The sequence below is a fragment of the Taeniopygia guttata genome, chromosome 6 (assembly GCF_048771995.1).
Source record: "Taeniopygia guttata chromosome 6, bTaeGut7.mat, whole genome shotgun sequence".
Taxonomy (NCBI): domain Eukaryota; kingdom Metazoa; phylum Chordata; class Aves; order Passeriformes; family Estrildidae; genus Taeniopygia; species Taeniopygia guttata.
Genome location: NC_133031.1, coordinates 16,279,481 through 16,300,398, shown reverse-complemented (window position 1 = coordinate 16,300,398; position 20,918 = coordinate 16,279,481). Strand labels below are relative to the sequence as shown.

The window sequence follows — 20,918 nt, the reverse complement described above, 5'->3', positions numbered from 1 at the left end:
GAGGAGAACTGTGAAATACAGCAAGCATTTCTTAGTATTTGGAGAGTCATAGTTAAATGTTTCTAGACATTTCTTGTCTCCACTAAACTACATTTTTTAAAATCTTTTTTTAAGAATTAATTTGTGAAGAAAATGTTATTATCAAATTAGTGGTAACTGCGAGACAGTTAATTACCAGGTAGTTATGTACAGGTGTTTTGTTTCAGTGGCTTTCCAGACAAAGAAAGGATCTTATGTGGTATTTGCTGTGTCTAGAAGTGGGCCCATGTGAACCTGATGAGCTTCAGCAAGGCCCAATGCAAGCAGGGTCCTGCACCTGGCTCAGGGCAGCCCCTGCTCTCAATCAGGCTGGGGTGTGAAGGGGCTGAGAGCAGCTCTGCCAGGGATGATTTGGGGTCATGAGCAGATAGCAAGCTGACCATGAGCCAGCTGTGGTGGGCACACAGCCCAGGCAGCCAGCAGCATCCCGGGCTGCCTCAAAGGCAGCATGGCCAGCAGGTCAAGGGAAGGGATTCTGCCCCTGGGAGACCTCACCTGGAGTGCTGCACCCAGTTCTGGGGTCCTCAGCACAGGAGGGACACACACCTGTTGAAGGGGTCAGGAGAAGGGCCCATCCTTCAGTGCATTCATGGTGAGGTTGAAGGGGCCTCTGGACAACGCGATCCAGGTAAAGATACTTTGCTTTTTGCAAGGGGCTTGAACTAGTTGACCTTTAAAGGTTTTCTCTAACCTAAGCTAGTCTGTGATTTCATGGTCCATAATGTCTTTCTGTACTTCATAAAGAGAGATTAAGTTTGGTTTTTTTTTTTGCAAGCTTAAAGATAGGAAGGTAAGTTTCTTCCTCCTTCATTGCAGCCTTCTTGGGAGTGGAAGAAAATTCTTTAATGCACATCTCCTGTGACAAAATGCTGTCTGTTTAGAAATACTGTTCAGCAAAAGAGCTGGTGGAATTCTGTGCAACATGACAGCTGACCATAAGCTTCTTAATAAAAGCATGAAGAGTTACACAGGGTGTCACCAAACATGTCTTGTTAGTATTGTAGTAGCATGATACACGCAGACAGGGGAAGTAAAAATTACTTCTTTCAGAGGAAAACACAGGGTTGTCTTATTTGTATCAAATATTTGTATTTTTCCTTTCAATCCATTAATTGTTGTTCTTCTGTGAAATTAGCCTTTTAAGTGATGTTTGGAACATTGATTTTTGAAATTACTTATGCAGTACTATCTCCTTGTAGCTTTCTGTAAGTTGTGATTTTCTTTCTTTGTTTTGCTAGGTTGGTGCCCCTGTGCCTTGGCCCCCCCCTGCCCCCCCTGTTCATTGCATATGCTAATCCCCCCCCCCCCCCCCCAAAAAAAAAAGGTGACCCTCTAAGATGGTGCCTGTGAAGAGATGGACTGAATTGTCATAGGCTGTGGGATGAGTTATTTTTAGCTGTTGGCATTTCAGGCTGGAACACTTCATTCTGTCGTGCTTGTTAATGAGTCATCTGGAGAAAATGGGCTTGCTTTCAGAGAGGGTCTGTAGCAAATAATAATAGGCTAATCTCTGCAGGAGATACTCTGTCAAGTAACTAAAACTTCAACTAGAAAATGTGCTGAAATGGAGACTAATCTCCCTGTAAGAATAAGCATGCACTCACTATTATTACTGTTGTATTACCATGTGTGTGAAAATCTCAAAAACTGGTAAACTTAGGAAGATTCTGGTAATGGTATAATAGTGAAACATTTTTTGAGGAAGAAGGTTAATTGAAATCAGTCATGTTTTAGAAATAGAGAGGAAAATATGGTTGCTTCCTAATTGAGAATATCATACACTTTCTAAAATTTGAGTATGTTCCCTAGTTCTAAAGGAATCTCCTGAAAAGATTCCTAAGAAGAGGAGCACTATAAAAAGCTTGTGCCTTTGAGAGAACTCCGAATTAATTAACATTATGTATTATTTTTAAGGATTAACCAGCATCTTTGCTTTTCTCCCTACTGAAGACTATATTTCTTTTTTTTTTTTTTAACTTTTCTGTATGCAATTTGTAGTCTCTCCTTCAACTTCTTCCTTCAGGGTTTGAAGGTTTTGTGTTGATATAGCATTGTTTTTGAGATAACAATATTAACACTCAAGTAAAAAACTTAATGTAAGGTTTAATCAAAGCTGTTAATATACCTGCTTTGTTTTTGTGTTATTGAAATTCCAGACTTCAGTAGTGCAGATGATTCATTTGTTCAAAAAAGTGCAAATATTTAGGGCCAACAGTTGAAAGGATAAAAAAGACTCCCAAACACTATTCTATAAGGGAATATTTTAAAGAATAGGATAGTCTTTTGTCATCCTTGTTACTTCTAATGCCACTTACCATCTGTACACTTGTCTTATTCTGTTTGCACATCTTCCTCCTGTAAAGTGGTGGATTACACATCTCAAGACTTCTTTCTTTTTTGGTGGTAAAAGAACATTTCCTTTGGAGCTAATAATTTTTACTCTCCATGGATTATTTAGCTCTTTGGGTTCCCCCTTGATTTATAAATGGAGTACTGAGAGAAAAAAGAATACTTTCTCTTACCTTACTGAGATAAATATTTTTGCATCATTAGCAGGTGTTGACTCTTCAATGTATATTGTTTTAACTCCTCATGTTGCTGTGGTCACTCTACAAAATGCAAGTTTTTTCCTACTATGAGTAGATGACTATTTTAATCTATATTCAAGACAGAGCTGTACTGAGAAACAGGGAGGATAAAGAGAACTAAACATGAAATATATCTTGGTATTTACTGATGGTTGTGCTCAAAGCAGGGTTTTCTGCATTCATTATTTGTTCATGAGGAAAACTATTACAGTTCACTGCATGTTAATAGGAGCTTAGAGTGGATGCATACTGTCTTCTTGGTCTACTTATATCTCCTGATCTATTTTTAATGTTTTCCTGGTTTAAATGTGCCAACTGTCTACCAATTTAAAGAATTTAAAATAGCACAAGGGTTGAAGAAAAATAAATGTTTTGGCAGTGTAGTTGCATTGACATGAACCATTTGTATTATTGTAATGCAAAAAAATTGGCTCAGGTTGTGGTTAACAACTGTCACCATTATGTTGGATTTAGTGTTAATAGAGATTGTTACTTGGATTAAATGTTTCTTGATCTGAGTGGTGCATGGGAACAATTATTTTATAATTTGGTTTTGAAGGAGCTCTGCAAGACTTTCTAATATCTTATTGGCTCTAAATCAGAACCCAATCTTTGCACCTAACACATTTTTTACAATTTTTATATATTTACAGATTAAAGTAAAAACTGTAAAATTTCTATAGTAAAACATTTCTGTCTACCATGTGTGAGTGTGCCTATAGATTCTTTGTGGGGTTTTTTTGTCAGTTCACTACAGTTTAATATGATTTCTACTACAGCTTTAGATAATCTAAATTATAGCAAAGATGCAATCTAAGATATCTTGATAACTAAATACTCTTAATATTAAAATATTCTTAGCAAATACTTTATTAAGTTAAACAAATTTTCGCTTTGATGTGAGCTGGAGTAAGTTGATGCTTGTGAAACAGCAGTTTCAATTAGCATTCACTAAAGGTTTATTGACAGTTAACACCTGGTCTCTACTGTGCCAAGTGGGAAGCATCTATTGCAGTCTCTTATATTTGTTGCATGATTAGGATTATGATCTCTAATTTGCTTTTAATTTTGTAAATCTAGTCTTACTTTCAACACCAGTTAGTGTTACTTATGTTCCTGCGTTTTTATTCTAGATCAAAGATACCGATGATAAAAGGATTAAATTCACTACTTTGTAATATGATAAGCAATTTGCCCTTTCACTGTTTTTAGTTAGCAAGTAAATTTAGACATGAAAAATTTACTGGTAGGTCTCATAAAGCACATACTCTTCCCATGCTACTTCTGAGAAACAAACAGAAAATGGCAGGTTTTTTTTAGAAGTAGTATTCTTGCACACAAGCTGCCAGATGTATACTGGGAACATCAGGAGCAAGTGTAAATGTAATGGTGCTGAGAAATAACAAAGGAAAGGACCATGTTCCTTAGTGGTCCAGAACAGACTTTGGTGCATTTAAAGATGAAGAAGGTAAATGTTATGTTCTTTTCTCTGCCTGCAGTGCCTTTTGATCCTTATTGGCTATGCATAAGGGCAGAGAGCCGTTTCTGCCTACCGTGTTTTGCAGCAGACACTATGGTGAAAATCCCTAGGTGTATCCAGAAAATGTTTGAGTCTTGACTGTTGTTTTGGAAGATCTTCCTTCAAAAAGACAGTGGGAGGGAAGCATGCAGTTGTAGTGAATTACTGAACTGACACAATTTCTTTATTAATAGTATTCTTGATTACTACCCTTATATGAAACTTATTAAAATATTTTGAATAGAAATTTAATAGAGGGAGGGATGTTATAGTAATTATATATTACACACAAATTTTAAGGATTGAAAAGGTGCTCTGTGTACCTATTGTGTATGTATTTGTAGTGGTTAGAGGCAGAATCAGAAATGTGATCTTTTGAAGTATAGGGTGGGGAGCTGTGGAGTTTGTTTGTTTTCATTTTCTTGCACCATTGTAGAATATCAACAGAAAAACATGCCTTGTGGCTGATACTTGTGAGTGTAATCATATATATTTTTGAGATAATGTGGAGGAAGATATCCAGATAATCTGGAATAAGAGGGGGCATTTCAAGAACACTTGCATAAATTTGCTTCTGCTGAAAAAAAAAAAACAACTTTTGAGAAATTTCTGTAAATCATGATCTTAAGAGCTGATGTTTTAACCTTACATTTGAATGACTGTTACTTCTTCCATCTTGTTTCAATATGCCTAAATACAAACACATGTGGAAAATGTTCTTTTGGCTTTTATCAAACTGACATTTAAGTGCATTTTTTTCAACCTCACTAACATTTGTGGTAAAATATTTCAAAGCTATGAATCTTGCAATTTGCCTATGCATTTTTTTCTTTTTTCATATAATAACATTTGGTACTCATAATCCTAACCTGGTTGGAATTACTGGCTTTTTTCATTTGGTGTTTGTTTGGATGAGGTGATTAGGAAAATACTTCATGTGAAATTCTAGTTTGCAGCAGTAAATGCTTCCATGAAGAGTCACTATTCTGTGAACTTCAGTAAATAAAGGAGAAAAACATGATGATCTGCTCTATTCAATTGTGGCAGTCCTATACCTAACAAATTTAGCTTTCTGTTGTGTTATATGTCTATGGTGCTAACCTGTCTGCAATATTTCCTTCTTAGCATGCTTCATTCTTCCCCTTTGCTCCCCTACCCCTTCCCAAGCTCTTTAATTCTGTGCCAAGCTAATAAGAACTAGCTCTGCATAAAGTCAGTCATTGCCAAGCAGCTGTTATGAAGTTTTCTCATGTACCTCTGTGATTGTGCCTCATTTCAAAAAGGGATTTTGCTCTTTCAGGTTCAATTTTAAGTTAGAGCAACCAATTAAATCTGTATCTCAAAGAGTAGGGATGAAAGTGTTCGTATATGTAACTATTCTATCTAGGGTTTGAACTTTAAAGGCAGAGTTGTACAATTTAGCTAGAGAAATTAGGTACACTATTTAGAGTTTAAAAACCAGGAATTGTGCTTTTTCTTCTGCTCACATAATTAGTTCTAAAATATTCTCCCTTCTACTTCTGTTTAAAAATAATACTCTCTGATTTAATTATCGTGTTTGAATTTCAAGACTAGACCTTTTTCTTAAATGCAAATTAGATTTTTCTTAGGATGAGATTATGAGGGCTTCAGCTTGCCTGCTAACACTGACCAGGGAAGGTTGTCTTTCAACAACATGTGCCCCATCTGCCTGGCGGTGTGGCTGCCTGCATTGTTCTGGCACTGGCCCAGGCTGTGATGAAACTGAGAATGTGACAGATGACAGGCTTGTCCAGATGTACGCATAGCTACTCCTGCCATGCCCTGCAAAACAATCAGGATGCAGGTTTGGCATTATTTCCTTGTTTGTGTTGGTTTATTCCTTGAGGGTTTTCTTAAAAATTGAAATAATGTTTGGTGTTGTTCTTGTAGTTTTACTGAGCTTTTAGTATTATTAAAACAGGTTGTAAAATACAATTCTCACTCTCTTACATACTTTCTTCTTTAATTTATGGAGTGATTTCATAGGCAATTGGACATAGGTTACTTAATTTGAAGATTTAAGTAGATTTAAAAAAAAATGCAATTAAAAGGATCAAACATCTAACTGTCAGCATATTAGTCTGGCTCTCCTCACAGCTGAACATTTAAAGCTATTGCCATGTCTTAATATGACTGTTTCTTGCCAGTAAAAATAAATATCTGGCAAAGGTGTCAGAATCGGCATTAATTATGATTTTTAATTAAAATCTAATTAAAATTCATCCAATACCTTAAAAACATACAAAATCCTTGTCTACCTCCCTCTCTTAGAGGTATCAACAATGGCTGCATCCGCAGCCCCAACATAACCTTTAAAGAAAAGGAGTTATAGACTTACATGCAGCTTGCAACCTTTTATTGATTATTTAAGAGGTTTCCATCGTAGTGGTTTTGAAGATTTTTATAACACCAAACAAAATATACACTCCACTGAAAATACTTTATTATTGTTATATGAAATAACCTGATTTTTGTCTTACATTCAGACTGTCATTATCTGGTTACCTGGCATTCAAAAGGGCAAAAATTACTTTTCTCTCCTCTCTAGCTGCTTTTGGCAGGTGATTTTTTTATGTGTAGCTCCTGCTGATGTGTGCTATTGAGTACATCTTAGGTAATAAGCAGATATATCAAAAGATATCCAGGGCAACATACCCTGCTGAAAAACAAGAGATTACTTTTCTCTGTTTCTTGCAGATAAGTAGCATCTGACATATGCATCAGGATTGTTTTTTTTCTGGTGCACTCTCAATGTAAGGCTGGTATTCTGTGGCTCTTTTACTCTTCAAAAAGGGTTTCTTAGTGTTTAATACAAATTTTGTCATAAAACTTAACAGGATTCCTTGAATTGCTTTAATTTTCCACAGTGTAGCTCCACTGCCTTATGTTGCCTGCTTTTGGTTGTAGGGACTGTTTTGTGTGCTTATTTTTCTCGTCAGTTTTGATTTTGGAACCATGGTGAGCCATACATGAGTGTGTCTGTTGCTGTGTAACAAGAAGACAGTCCCAGCTCCAAACCCCTCAGAATCTGTGTATAAAGCAAGTTAGGAGAGACGGGTATTGATCCATGAGAGGATTGCCAGTTATTAGGCTGGAGAGTAGCCTCGGGAAATCACACAGCCTTGCTGATGACTTTTTTATGACATTATGGTGAAAGATAGTTTGAAGGAAGATTTAAAATAGTTTTGCTAATAGTCATAGAAAATTCTAGTAACTGGACATTGGATGATATCATGGGTTAGTGAGAGAAAAGCTATTTTTGTTGACAGCTTTGTGCCTGGAGGCTGTTGTAAATGTGAATGTACCGAATGAAGGATGGTATGTTCAGTCCCTAATACTGTAGGGCCTTGAAAATGTAGAGAAGTGACTTCTGCTTGCATTGACTGAGAAGGGGCTGTGAGAGAGCTGGGGTGAGAGGCAAGAGCTGGTCAGAGGGGGGACTGACACAGATGATCTTTGCAGGTGTCTGAAGGGGTTAGATATTACAGTGAGTACATTTTTCTCTACAGTACAGTAAATCATGCTTTTTTAAGAGGTGCTATGAGAAGGAGTACTGTGAGGTTTACACATAGTTTAGTAAGAGCACACAGAGAAAGTGACTAGTGATGCTCAGGTAATGAATGGTCTGAGAGTCAAACAGGGTGGTGAAATTGTCAGCAGTGATATTTAGTGGGGGAAAATTCTAACAGCTGTCTCCAGTTTGAGGTAATGGTATGGCACATGTAAGAAGAGTCTGTGCCTTCTAAAAATCAGCCTCCATCTCCTGTAAAGTAAGGAGGTGTATTTTGTTTAAAAAAAGGGCAGATTATATTCTCTTCTCATTCTTGTTTGTGTTCTTTTGTGTAGTAGCTTCTTCTACTACCACCTTATAATTTTTTTTGATAGACATTAATTCTGTCAAATGTGAGGCTAGTGAGCAGCCTCACCTTTCAGTATCAAGTTCAATTAGGAGTACATTCTCTTTTGAAGAAGGGAAAAAAAGCAACTGACAGAAGTGTTACTACCTTTACTATAACCGAGCAAGACATTAATATATCCTTTTTGGTCAGTGCTAGAGGTGATCAGCAGTACCACAGCTGAAAACATATGCTGCTGCAAATGCAAACTTACTTTTGTTAAAATATGCTTTAATGTGGTGGACAAATTCATGGTACTAAAAATAGAGGCCCCTTTATATGGTGCCGATTGTGGGATTTATTATTCTGTTATTTAAGGTTGTGAGGTCAAGAAAAGGGTCACAGTTCTCAGATACAGAACAGCCTTAGAAACACTCAGAAAAACCAGTAAATCTGGAACATGAAACAAAAACAATTTCCATTGTGCTCATAAGGTTCTAATTTGCTTGAATTATCCTAAGTGTGATAGCAGCTTAGTTCTGAGGGACACACAGCAGCTCTGTTCAGCACTCCTGAGCTGTGGAGCAGTTTCCACAGTTGAACTTCTTCCTTCGAGGGGAGGGCTTTCTAAAAGGCAGCTCCGTGTTTCGGAGGCGTGCTGGAATGAGTCTTCTCTTTGCAGGTCAGGCAGGCAGCACACAGCGACAAGGTGTGTGTTCCCACGCTGCCTGTGCCATCTGCTGACATGCAGAAAAATGTCCATCTGACTGATCATCTTGAGATAAAAAACTATGAGTATTCTGAATTTTGAGGTCATTATTGATGCAATTCAGGCTTTTGTGGATTAAACCAACAGAATTCATACTGTCCGTCTGATGTGTCATGGAAAATGACCAGCAAAATTGACTTTAGTTGCAGCTGTATGAACTCGTTATATTTTATATAACAGATATTTAGAGATGTTAAATTTGCCATCTTAATTTGAAGAAAAGGAGCTACATGCTTTTATGTTCAATCTGAAGTAGTGTAACCATCATTTGTCTTACTGTTCTAAGTAATTGTAAAGTAATTTGTTCAGATTATTTATTAGATTGCATAGCTGTCACCTTGAAATTTTTATAATACAGATGGTATTTTATGGGGATTTCAAATTTTTTTTACTCCAAATTCAGATAGTGCATATTTTATTCATTTGAACTACAACATAATTATTTAAACACATGTTTACCTAGACATAGAGCTGCTTATATAGGTGCTTAACTGAAGTATACTGTGTTTGCAAGGTTTAACATGCCATTAAATGATGTGGACATGGAAACTTCTTGAATTTCCTTTAGGTAAAAGAATTAAAATATCAACTTGCATGCTTATAGATACACAAGAATACAAAAATAACCATGTGACTTGTGCAGTACATACTCAAATTGAGTGAAAAGTCAAAATGTCAGTTAAATTAAAGAAAAAATATTGCCAAAAAACTTAATTGGTTCATAATGGTTTGTCTTTGCTTGAAAAGCAATTGTTAAGAGACCTGTTGGGTTTTGTTATTTTTTTTCCCACTTTCAGCTACTTGCTATCATTTAAGGTTTCAATTGCTTGACTTAGAACTGGTGGATAATTAGTAGTGTGGATAACTGAAAAGCATATGTAGTAATTTAGTTCTTGATTCTTTGTAATTGTCTGCCCATTGGTAGTTCGCTAGGGGTAAGTAGTTCATTATTCAAACCTTTTAAATGGAAAGTACTGTAAAAGAAAAATGCTCTTATTAATTAAGAGGGTATTGAAAATAAAAAACCTTTTAAACAAACAAGTCACTGCTTGACAAATCTATCCCCAAAGCTGTTATTCACATAATGTAAGAAGACGGGAGTTGTGAGGAGGAGAGAAAGGGTGGGGTTGGTAGATACCATTCCACTTGCACTGTGATTGAAATCAAGGTGTGTCACTCCTTAAAACGATGCTAAAGGTAATTACAATAAAATATACTGGAATACATCTAACTGGGCAAGCTTCACTTGTTGAAGTTAATAGGCATTAAAGACAAATACATGCTATTAAATGTAGGGTAATGGAGGTAATTTTGAACCTCATCTCTGCAAACAAAGTTTATAGTAAACATTTTGACTGACTTGTGGGAGTACTTCTGAGTCTGACATCTTCTGCGGTTACTAATTGTGAAGTTTAATCCACTAATTTTGAAGTGTGCTTGGAATTTAAAGGCATGATGCAGTATTTGTGCATAGCCTTCCTGCAGACTCCATTACTTCCTCATTCCAGTTCCCTTTTCTAGAGCCAGTGACCAGAGAGGAGACTGTTCTTGGGGGGGTTGTATCGTCTGATCAGAGCTGTAACACATATCCTACATAATGGACAGTGCCTTACAGTCACTGGCTCTTAACCAGAAAGTGTGATGTGAAGTATGAGGGTAGATACTTCTGTTAAAAGTTGGAATATTTGTTTTAGTATTCAAACCCAATATACTATTGAATGTTGACGACGAATTCTATATTTTCATAGTAGTATGTCTTGAAGAGTTTGAAATTTCACCTGGAGACACCTTTTCTGTTATCAAATTTTCTCACATACTGCTGGATTTGTTCATCAAAGTTCTTCGCCTGTCAAAATGTACTATTTCATATGAAATCTTAAAATATAGCACTACTATTTGGGTTAAGTTAATTTTGAATTAGACACCAGATCTCCTCAATCTTCTCTCTTACAAAATATAAAATTTAATGAGGTGGAATAAGTATCTGAAAATCTTCATTTATGTAATTTTTCTTCAAGGATATATTTTACCAATCTAACAGTCCAGTTCTAACAGTTTGCAGTTGAGCTTATGCTCCAGATAATTTTTCCCCTGGTTTTTTACTCCACTTACTCTTCAGGTGAAGAGTTCAATTTGATGTCATACTTTGTACTGTGATATGGACAAACTCTAAATGAATGTTTCCTGCTTGCATTATGTTGTATAGTTGATCTGTGTGAATTTCTTGTTTTCAAGTAATGTGATGTCATCTTCTTTTAATCTTCATGACTTGTTTTGGAAAAAACAGTTGCAAAGTTTAACTTTTTTCTCTACTTTTTCTTAACAGATTTGAAGAACTTGTGAAAAAGTTCAAAGTAGAATATCATGCTGGTGGTTCCACTCAAAATTCCGTTAAAGTGGCCCAGGTTTGTTCTTCCTTAGCAAAGAATTATTGATAATTTCAAATGCTGTGTTTGAATCTGCTCTGTGTTGTCTGTTTCACCATGAGCACTGCAGAGTGGCTACTTGTGATTCTGTTGTTCAGCCTATGCTGGTAGTGTTGTATGTGACTTGTTTTGTAGTTGTGCTCTCCAGTCTTTTCACAAGTGTTCTGCAAAGGTTACAGCTCCAGTGTACCAGGAGTGAAAAGCTTTTGTCAAAGATGGGTACTGGAAGGAGGAGAGGTGAGGACAAGGTCTCTAGGTGCAGTCAGGAATCTTACACTGAGAAAAGTCACAATGACAGTGGTTAAACAGTGAAGCTGTTGAGTCTCTGTGCTTGGAGATTTTCATAAAGTACCAGGATGAGTCCTTTGGTCTGGCAGATCTAAATTTGAGGCAGTCTCTGCTTTGACTGATGTGTTGGACTGGAGAACTGCAGAGGTCCTGTGTAGCCTGCATTGTTCTGTGATTTTAACCACATTTATCCTGTAAGAACTTCAAAGTTTGTCCATAAAAGACTGAAACATAAAACTTTTCTTTTATACAATGGGAATGTTTCTGGCTATGGGTATGATGAACAACAGTAATGATGAATTTAGTTTCAGGTATATTATGTTTTCTATAACTAAAGTATGCTTTTTGTCACAACACTTTCAAGCATATACCTGTGTGCATGTTTTCATATTATGAGGGATGTAAAAATTCTATTAAAAAATACACAGATGGTACTTTGGATCTTCTTGTTAATGATCCTGGCATATTAACTTTGAGGCTCCCTATATATAGTTAAAACTGACTGCCAGATAGCATTAAATGCACATTTGGAAGGAATAAAATTATATTATAATAAAGGTTGGTCCCTCCTTCCCCCCCCCCCACCATAAAAGGGAAAAATTATTGTCATAATTATTGCTCCTTTCTACAAAACAGTTGTTGTTTCCTTACTAAAATTTTCATTTTCAGAAACCTCAAATGTCTTGAAAATGTTTTGTATTTAAAAAAAAAAGTTGCATATGTTTTAATGTATATAGTGTTGTCATTCTGAAATGGTTATGTTTTTAAAAGATAGTAAGCATTCTGAGCTTTTTTTTAACCATGTAATCAAGACAAGTTTTTGCTTCTGATACTTTTGCAAAATCTCTCGATCAATGGAGTTTAAGTTATTGGAATAATTTTCTGTCAGATGTCACTATTGCTTGACCTATGGCAATGGTGTAAAGGTGGTGCCTTTTCATGACAGCTGATTAGAGGTGAACATTTTGGAAGGAGCTCTGGAACTCTTTATTAGTTGAGAGATGTGGAATTCTGTTTTTGTTGCTGCATTTAGTTTGGGGAGGTTTAGAAATGAATGTATGTGACAGACTCTGAGTCTCTAAACTTTCAAGTCTTCAAAGAGCCCAGGATTTTAATTCCATCTCTCCTTGAAGTGACTTCTATGGCATTAGCTAATTTATTAGTAAACTATGTTTCATTCTTTAACTGTCATTAATCTATCAGTCCAGGAATTGTTCAATAATTATACTATGAAGTACAGAGAACCCATATAGAGTCAAGGAAATAGATGAAATTTGAATCAGTGAAATGTAGGTATTTCTGTGTCAGTGTGCCTTTCTTACACTGATTAGGTTTTGTCAGTGAACTTTTCCTTTATCTTGGCTCAGAGCTGGGAGCCTCATTCAGCTCCAGTTGCCATCTGGAATTGTATTTGTCTCCAGAAGGTTTGTCATCTCCTAGTTTCTGTTTTAAATACGATTGAAACTTAAACAGTTGTGCATGAATAACATAACATCACTAAAAGACTTTTAAAAAGAGAGCTGGGAGAGTGAGAGAGAAGGAAAAAAGTACATTCTGAAAATCTTGAAAGAAGCTTTTTTTTTCTGTAAGCTTTAGCAGAAGGAAAAAAAAATGCAAGGATAGGAAAAAAGTAGTTGAAATGTAAACCAAAAATTAAATTAGAAATTCTGAAAGAGTTTTTGCAGCAATATTCGTTGGCTTATTGGAGAGAAACAGTGTTGTTAACCTTAGAGACAGCCAACTTAAATAGATATTATTTTGTTGAAAATAATGGGAGAAAGAAACACTATTTTAGGAAGCTTATCTGGTGACTGAGAAGTAAAGGACCAATAAATAAGTTCAGAATGCCAAGGTCACCACACTTAGAGTGAATATGGATTCTCTGGGAGAAGATGCAGGGAAGAAATCCTAAGAATACAACTCTTACTAATTTCTCAACATTATGAGAAAAGTTTGAAAAAGTGTGCTAGAAAATGAGAGAATACCTAAAAGAGCTTGCTCCAACTGTTTAAAAGTTAGTCAGAAATAATGACATGTTAAAGAAAGGCATCCTTGGAAACCTGACTGCAATGAAATGCAACGAGTAGAATAGTTGGAAATGAACAAATGGGCCCTGAAGTCTGAGAAATTGCTTTTTTAAAAGTTGAGTTGTGAGTGGAAAGAGTATATTACTAAGGGGTATAATAGGAAAAGGGAAAAAAAAATGAAATTAAAAAAAAGGAAGAACTTAGGAAGCTGCTCAAGGTTATGGAATTGTTTGTTTCAGACAGATAAACCTTCTTTAAAGGTCAGAAAAGGAACACTATTTTGAAACAAAAATACCCAAAGGCAATGGGTGGAGAAACTTTAGAGTATATAATGTGATTAAAAAGGGAAAATGAACATGCCAGATGCTTGCTTACATGGTGTATGGTGATCATCTGCTCATGGTGTATGAGCACATCATCATCTGTTACATGTGCTCATATATTTTGAATATTTCCTTTGTACCTGCAAAGGTATTATCATCTACTCAAGAAATGCTCTCTCTGTTTCTGAGAAAGACAATTTTTTAAAGGAAAAAAGTCTTACAAATACTGTATTTATCATGTGTGAAAAATCTGAGATGGTAATCACAGAGCCAATAGGAAGAAATTCTAAATTACAAAGAAAACTGGGAAGAAAATGAAGCTTAAATCATGGGGTTTGGAATTAAAATTTAAAGCAGCATAAACTATAAAGGAAGTGAAGATTTTAGACGTTTACAAAGAATTAACTAGAATTGCAGTTAAGCTGTGAAGATCAGAGTTAGATTTTATTTTTTTTCTAGCATGTTAATGCAAAGGAAAGATGTGAAGTGCAGCCGTGAAGGAGGAATTTGGCTGGTAAGGTATGAAAGGGAATCTCTATTTTTTCAGTGTTGTCTTGCAGCAGAGCAGGAGGGTGTGTGACACTCTGCAGAGCTGAGCAAGAGTTGGAGAGCATCGTGAAAATCAGAAAGTCAAAGGTTGGCCCTATTGACTGCCCAAAGCAGACATAATGTGGACAGGGTATCTCAGCAGGATCAGAAAAAGAGAAAAGTCTGGACATATGAGGGACAATTGAAAAGTTCTTTTTTTGTAGAAATGCCTCTAATGTACAATGTAGAAGACATATTTCCACAAAATGAAATGTGGAAGTAGGGTTACATCATATATTAGAGGGAATGCTCTCTAAAAGGAAAGGAAAGAGCAAAGGAAAAATTCTTCTGTTACTAAACATTGAGAGGATGGAAGATAAGTGACAAAGGGGCAGAAACTCATAAATGTCACACTCTTCAAAAGTGTGTTATATAAGCATTTTTATAAGTATAATAATATTTCTTAAAAATACCTGAAAGTGGCGAAAGGGAGTACCAAGAACAATGTAAGAGTATTGAAGAGCGGTGCTAAAGGTCTTTATGGTTAGGTTTTCTGGAATATTAAAGTTCTTTGAACTGATCCTGGAAAGAGTTAGGGAATCATTATTATCATGGCTTGACTCATGATATGAAAGGGGGCAGGGGTGGAAGTGATTGATATATTCCAGAAATGACAGTCACAGGCCTAAAAATGGAAAAGATAAAATAAATGAGACAACAGTTTAGTCATTCCTTAATTAGATTAAATTAACAGAAAATTATGCTTTGGAAATACTAATTCATATTAGGAGAGTAACGGAGACAGAAAGAAGTGAAGAAGGTGGATATAATGTGAGAGAAATGACAAAACTGAGAGAAAAATTAATAAGTAATATGGAAATAGAAAAACAGTATAAAATCCCAATGTTGCTCTGATTCTTTATTCCCTCACTGTCCCGTTCTTGTTTCTCCTTACCAATCTGCTTTCCTTGTCAATTCTAATCCTTCTTGCATGTCAGTTTGTTCACCTGCAAAGTAAAGATGGCTACTACGACAGATTGAGTACTTGTAAGGCCTTAAAGACAACTCTTATTGAAGCATCTTTTTGTTTGAGACTTTAGCAGAAAAATAGGGACAGAATGTAAAGAACAGGAAGAGGGTAAAAGGAATAACAAAGGGCTTTCCTGACTGCAATACAGAAAACAGATGGAATCCAGATAATCAGTAAAAATGCAGGTAATGTGCTCCTAAAGGTGCTATATTGCTATTAGATACAGTTGTTGTGTTGTTTGTTTTGGTTTTTTTTCTTAACCCACCAATAAGACATGTTGATAACTTTGCTGGATCAGTTTCCATTGCTTGATAATACTTCAGAAAATGAGGACTAGAGAGGATGACTGAATTGCATTCTATTTCTGGAATAGAAACCTAAGTTTAACTTTCCTGTTTGCTTGGCACTAGAATTATCCTTTTATACTAACTTTTAGTTTTGCTGTATGTTTGAAGTTGTGATGCATGCTTAAGAACAAGAAGTGTAGGGGAATTAAATTGAAACTGCAGTGTGCTTCTCTGACCTTTACTTGTCTCATTAAATTTTGGCTTTATATCTAATATGATATGTGACATCTTGCTTTAATCTGAGCTCTTGCAATCTCTCCAGATGATTGGATCCATTATATTAAATCTATAAAATATGCATACATGTAACTGCATGCAGTTCATAAATAATGTATTGTTTTAGGGTTCTGCCAACAAACTAAATTCAGATTCATAGACACAGTGTTTTACTGCTACTCAGCTTTCTTCTGTAATTTTAGTTAAGCCTGTGCCCATCTAACAACAGACACTGATCTGGAAAGGAAAAAAAAAATTCTGAGTCTTTTAATAGGGCTCATGACTGTAAAGTATGTAAAGCAAATAGCTTACACATGCATAGAGGGCAAGTATTGCTGACCAGGCTGTATTTGCATGATTTTTATCAGCATTTCTTTTGCTTTTGGAGTGCTGAGGTTAGAACTGCAAGAAATAGTCTTTGAAGTTTTATCTTTCTTACACAAGTGCTGGATTTCAAGTTCAACTTGATAGAATTTTATAGCTTGGATTATAAACTACATGACCTTGGCAACAAACAGCACATTTTCATTCTTGTTTTTCTGGAAGTACTTACAAGGAATAGCACAATATTCGTCCTCAGAATGGGTGCTCGTGATTTTTGTCCTATTTCTTAATAGCTTATTTTTATTCTAGCAATTCTAGTATTTCTGTGAATCTAACTTAGCAGCTAGAGAATCCCATATTCTATTGTTTATTAATCCTTGGTTTAATTCTGAAATTGTCATTACACAAATTTCATTACTGCTGATGCAATGTGAGCTTGGAAGAATGTAGCTTGATGCATTTCAACTTGAATTGGTAGGACTGGCAGGTAAAGGGAAAATGTAAAATTGAATTTTTGGGAAGCTTTCATAAAGATAACACTTGGGAATTCACAATAATGTTTGTAGAATCACCTGAGAGAATTATCATAGCTCCCTTTTTCTTTCCACATTATTTTTTGCCATCTAATTGTAACCTTTCAATTTTGGAGCTGTACAACATTTTTGGGAAAAGCCTACATCCTGTCATTAGATACTTTAAAAAAGTTTGGCTTTAATCTAGAGTAGGTCTTTATTAAGTGCAAATAAAGTGTTGATTGGAATGACTTTTAAATGAGGGATAACATTAAAAGAGAATAATGCTAAATTATGTTGAACTTTTGAATTCACATCAGGGAAGTATGGCACTTTTCTGAATATCAGCCTCTATTTCAAGCAATTGTAAATTAATCCAAATTTTCATTCTTCCATTATGATTAACTTGTTCTGTTAATCTAAAGGGATTGTGCGTTTTAGCATTCTGATGAACTCATAAGGATGAGAATTTAGCTTTGAAAAATGAACAGATTCATGCCTGTTTATAAAAAGTGGTATGCTCTAAAGGCTTAGAAGTATTTTAAATTTTTACTAATTGTTATGTGTGTAATTAGCCAAACCTTGGATTTATATTAAGCGCATCTGTCTACTGGGTCACTTCATGCTTAATGCAAAAATAATATGTAGAATTAAAAATTTACCTATGAAGAATACTTGCAGGCACAGAGCTGCATTCTATAAACAATATGAGCTGTAATCTTGTAAACATCTAAGTAGCTTCATTGAAACTGATTCTGTGCTTTTAAAATGAAGTTTATACCTATTTGCCAAGAAGTACCCTTGGGTAAACAGTACTTACTGAATGTAAGCTACAAGATCCATAGCACAGGGATCCATTGGTCATTTAGTGGTTTCCTCCTCACTCTGATGTCATTCTGTATAAATTAGCATATAATTATTGAATTTAATCATTTCTCTCACAGTGAGAATTTCTGGATTACTTCTTTGCAGCAGATTAGACTGAGGCATAGCAGGAGGCAAGATTTGGCTCAGGAAGAGGCTTCAAAATATATGGAACATGCATAACTGGCATGGAGATAATGGAAAGACTATCAGAGGGGTTACACCCCAAACACACTCTCAATTTTTTCACAACTTTCAGGAACTATCATTTTTTTATGAAGTAAATCATGCCATCGACTATTAATGTTCTGCTTAATTGTGTACTTAAAATCACTTATGCAACAAATAGCTTTATCCAAAAACTCTTTCTGAACTATCACTCCAAGAAAGTGCAAGCAAGTCTCCTAAACAATTTTTTCTTCCTATTTAGTGAAGCAAAGAACATTTAGCTCTGTATCTTTCTGACCAAAAGGAAATAGGTAATTTTTTTTTGCTCAGAGAAGTAGGCTTTTTGCTTTCTGAACCATTTGGACCAGAATATTAAATTCCTCAGAGTTAGTTTTGGCCATACGCTTGATATTCCTTAAGCAGCTTCATTTTCATTCCTTAAGCAGCTCTGCTCATACGGGCTTGGTGGCCCCATCAAACATGTGTTTTTAATATTTTCAGTGGTTTAATCCAGCTTTTAAGAAAATGTACAAAAAAGGTCTCTAAACCATTTTCTGTTTGGTATGGTTCAATAACTTAGGGGCAATAGCCTTACCTGCTCTTCAGAAAAAAAATCCTGAGGTGTGTCCTTCTTTCTGTGCCAGATCTTGCTTGTTTCTGCCATGCTAGAGTAGAATTCTCAGTGTGGTCTTCTGTCAGAACCATGTGCTGTCCTGCAAGTGCACATATCTGCTTCTCAAACCTGTTCCACGTAAAAGAAGATAAACCAGACAAAGAGTGGGGACTTACAGCTAATTCTTTCTTATTTATACCTTACTAAAATTTAAATTCTACTAGTCAGTTAAGTGGATTTCTTAAACAGGTGTCCTCAATGCTCTGTGTGATCAGTCCTAATCAATGAGATGTGTATGTGCTGAAGGAGTAGCAAAACATGCCTCAGAGCTAACAAAGCCAGTCATTTAAGATTGTCTCTGGAAATACAGCAGTGGCTATTCCACTATGGCAGAGATGATGTCCTGTTGATAGTGTCACAGCAGACAGCACCACATGCCAGTGACATCACTTTCCTGAGCTACTTATTCTCTCAAGCGCATTCTGTCATTCATGTGTGTTTCCAAATCAGTCTGTGTCAAACATCACAGTGATGTGTCCCTGCGTCTTACAGAGCAGACAGCCTTTCCTCATCAGAATTAAAACATGCAGCTTGGGAAACTGGTGTAATGCCTAAACTGATCAGTACAGATGTCAGAGAAATTTTGTAACATTTGAGCTGCCTATATTTTTTTGGAAAGTCTTAGAGAAAATTGCTAGACCTTTTACTCAGCTGTAGCTAAGATGATTTTCCAAGCCTTATTCAGAACTATGTGGATAGTCCAAAAGAAAGCAACACCTTTTTATCCTAATGACAAACTCTGCAAAAATGCAAGCAAATTTCCTCCCAGATTACAAAGCTGGGAACTTGTCAAGCTTTCTTTGTGCTTGTGAAGGGAGCCCATCCATTGTTTATGTGGTTATGGATCAGATGGTGCAAGATGCAGCAGTGCACTGGAAGACCTGACTTTTGAGGCTGCTGATAGGCTTTTTTCTGTACACTGCAAAGTAGCTATGTACAACTCTGTGTATATTTATAGACCTGGGAATATAATTTCAGCCAATATCAGATGGTCAGAAAATGAAGGTGCAAAGAGCTTGTGGCAGTTTTTCAGATTACGCAATGCCAGGTTCCTAACTTTGTCTTTCTGAAAATGAGAGAGTTCCAGTTACACCATTGTCAGTTGAACAACAGACTTTGTTATGGGACAGATGGTAACTGTTAAACATTGCAAGATAAATGTCTCCTTATGCACATCACTTTGGTGTGGAATTGAGTGGTTCACTGCTGGTCCCATGGACTTGTCTGTCTGATGTACAAGAACCATAGTCACATGTTTTTTCAGGTCTTGCTCCTGGCCAGCAACATTCTTAGCATTGTAGGAAGGCGATTTTCAAAGTGATTTTGAATGTGACATATTTTAGAAAAACAAAAAGGGAGTTGTACCATCACATTCCTGCTAAATCCATTCAGATAGAACCTTGAAACTCTCTCTTCTTCAGTGTGTTTGAGTGAGCTTCAGCATACATATGCAGCCTCTGTTCATCCATCCAAAATTTAAATTTATTTAAATGGTTAGAAACTGTTTCTGTATTCTGAAGTAATCAGACATCAGTTACCCACATGGAATCAGAAGGCACTATATAAATGGTGGCAGTTGGTTCTTTCTGGGTATGCAATTCAGCTGCCTCTGCTGCTTGACTCAGCTTACATGCCTCTTTAGCTATGAAAACATCATGTTTTGAAGCTGTAAAAACTTTTTCAGATTTTTCAAAAGCAACAAAGGAATTTAGACTCTGTCTCTAAGCTATATACCTGAATGCTGAATGAGGGAACTCAAACTTCATTGGTTTTTGATTCTGTTTTTCCCTGAGCCAACGCTACCTTTAACTTCTAAGACATGCTATATATAAGTGATATTAATTAGCACATTCCCTAATTTATACTTATCCTGAAAATTAAGCAGTTTCTAGGCAATGCAGTAATTAGTGCAGGGTGGGATTTCCCCTTTTCAGCAAAAGTCTGAAAGAATCGGTAACTCACAATAAGGGTACCTGGCTCCAAAGGTGCCATGATTTGAACTCCCCAGTGTTTTTGTGTGCAGAATGACAGTGGGACTTTGTCAGAACATTTTGCCCCATAAAACTTTCCATGCAGCAGTGGAAAGTTTGTCAAGATGGCTTGACTGACATTTATTTGACTTGCTCCCACTGGTTGACACTGGAAGGAGAATGAGTGCTTGATTTGGCAATCTCAGAAGAGAGGGTAAATCCCTGTGCTTCACTGATATTAATTTGGTGTGCCACTCAAGCCTTGGGAGCTCGGGAGCTGTTTTATCCTTAGCAGCTCAATAAGTTGCGTAACTACATCTTTAGCAATTAATTAATGTTAAGTGATGTGATACAGTAGGGAGTTAATTGCCCTGGAAATCTGAAATGCCAAGTTAGAGAGGTTTCTTGCACATCTCTGGAATGCTTCCTGTTGGAAGTAAATTTCTTTTC

At 36.1% G+C, this 20,918-nt stretch overlaps 1 protein-coding gene across 2 annotated transcripts in view; it reads left to right on the top strand.

Moving 5' to 3' along the window:
- ADK (adenosine kinase) overlaps nt 1-20,918 on the top strand; it is a 267,429-nt gene that overhangs the window by 58,016 nt on the left and 188,495 nt on the right. For both annotated transcript variants that reach the window (XM_030276802.4, XM_030276803.4), the window contains exon 4: nt 11,099-11,177. In XM_030276802.4, the coding sequence (XP_030132662.1) occupies nt 11,099-11,177 (79 nt within the window). The remainder of the gene's footprint in view (nt 1-11,098; nt 11,178-20,918) is intronic.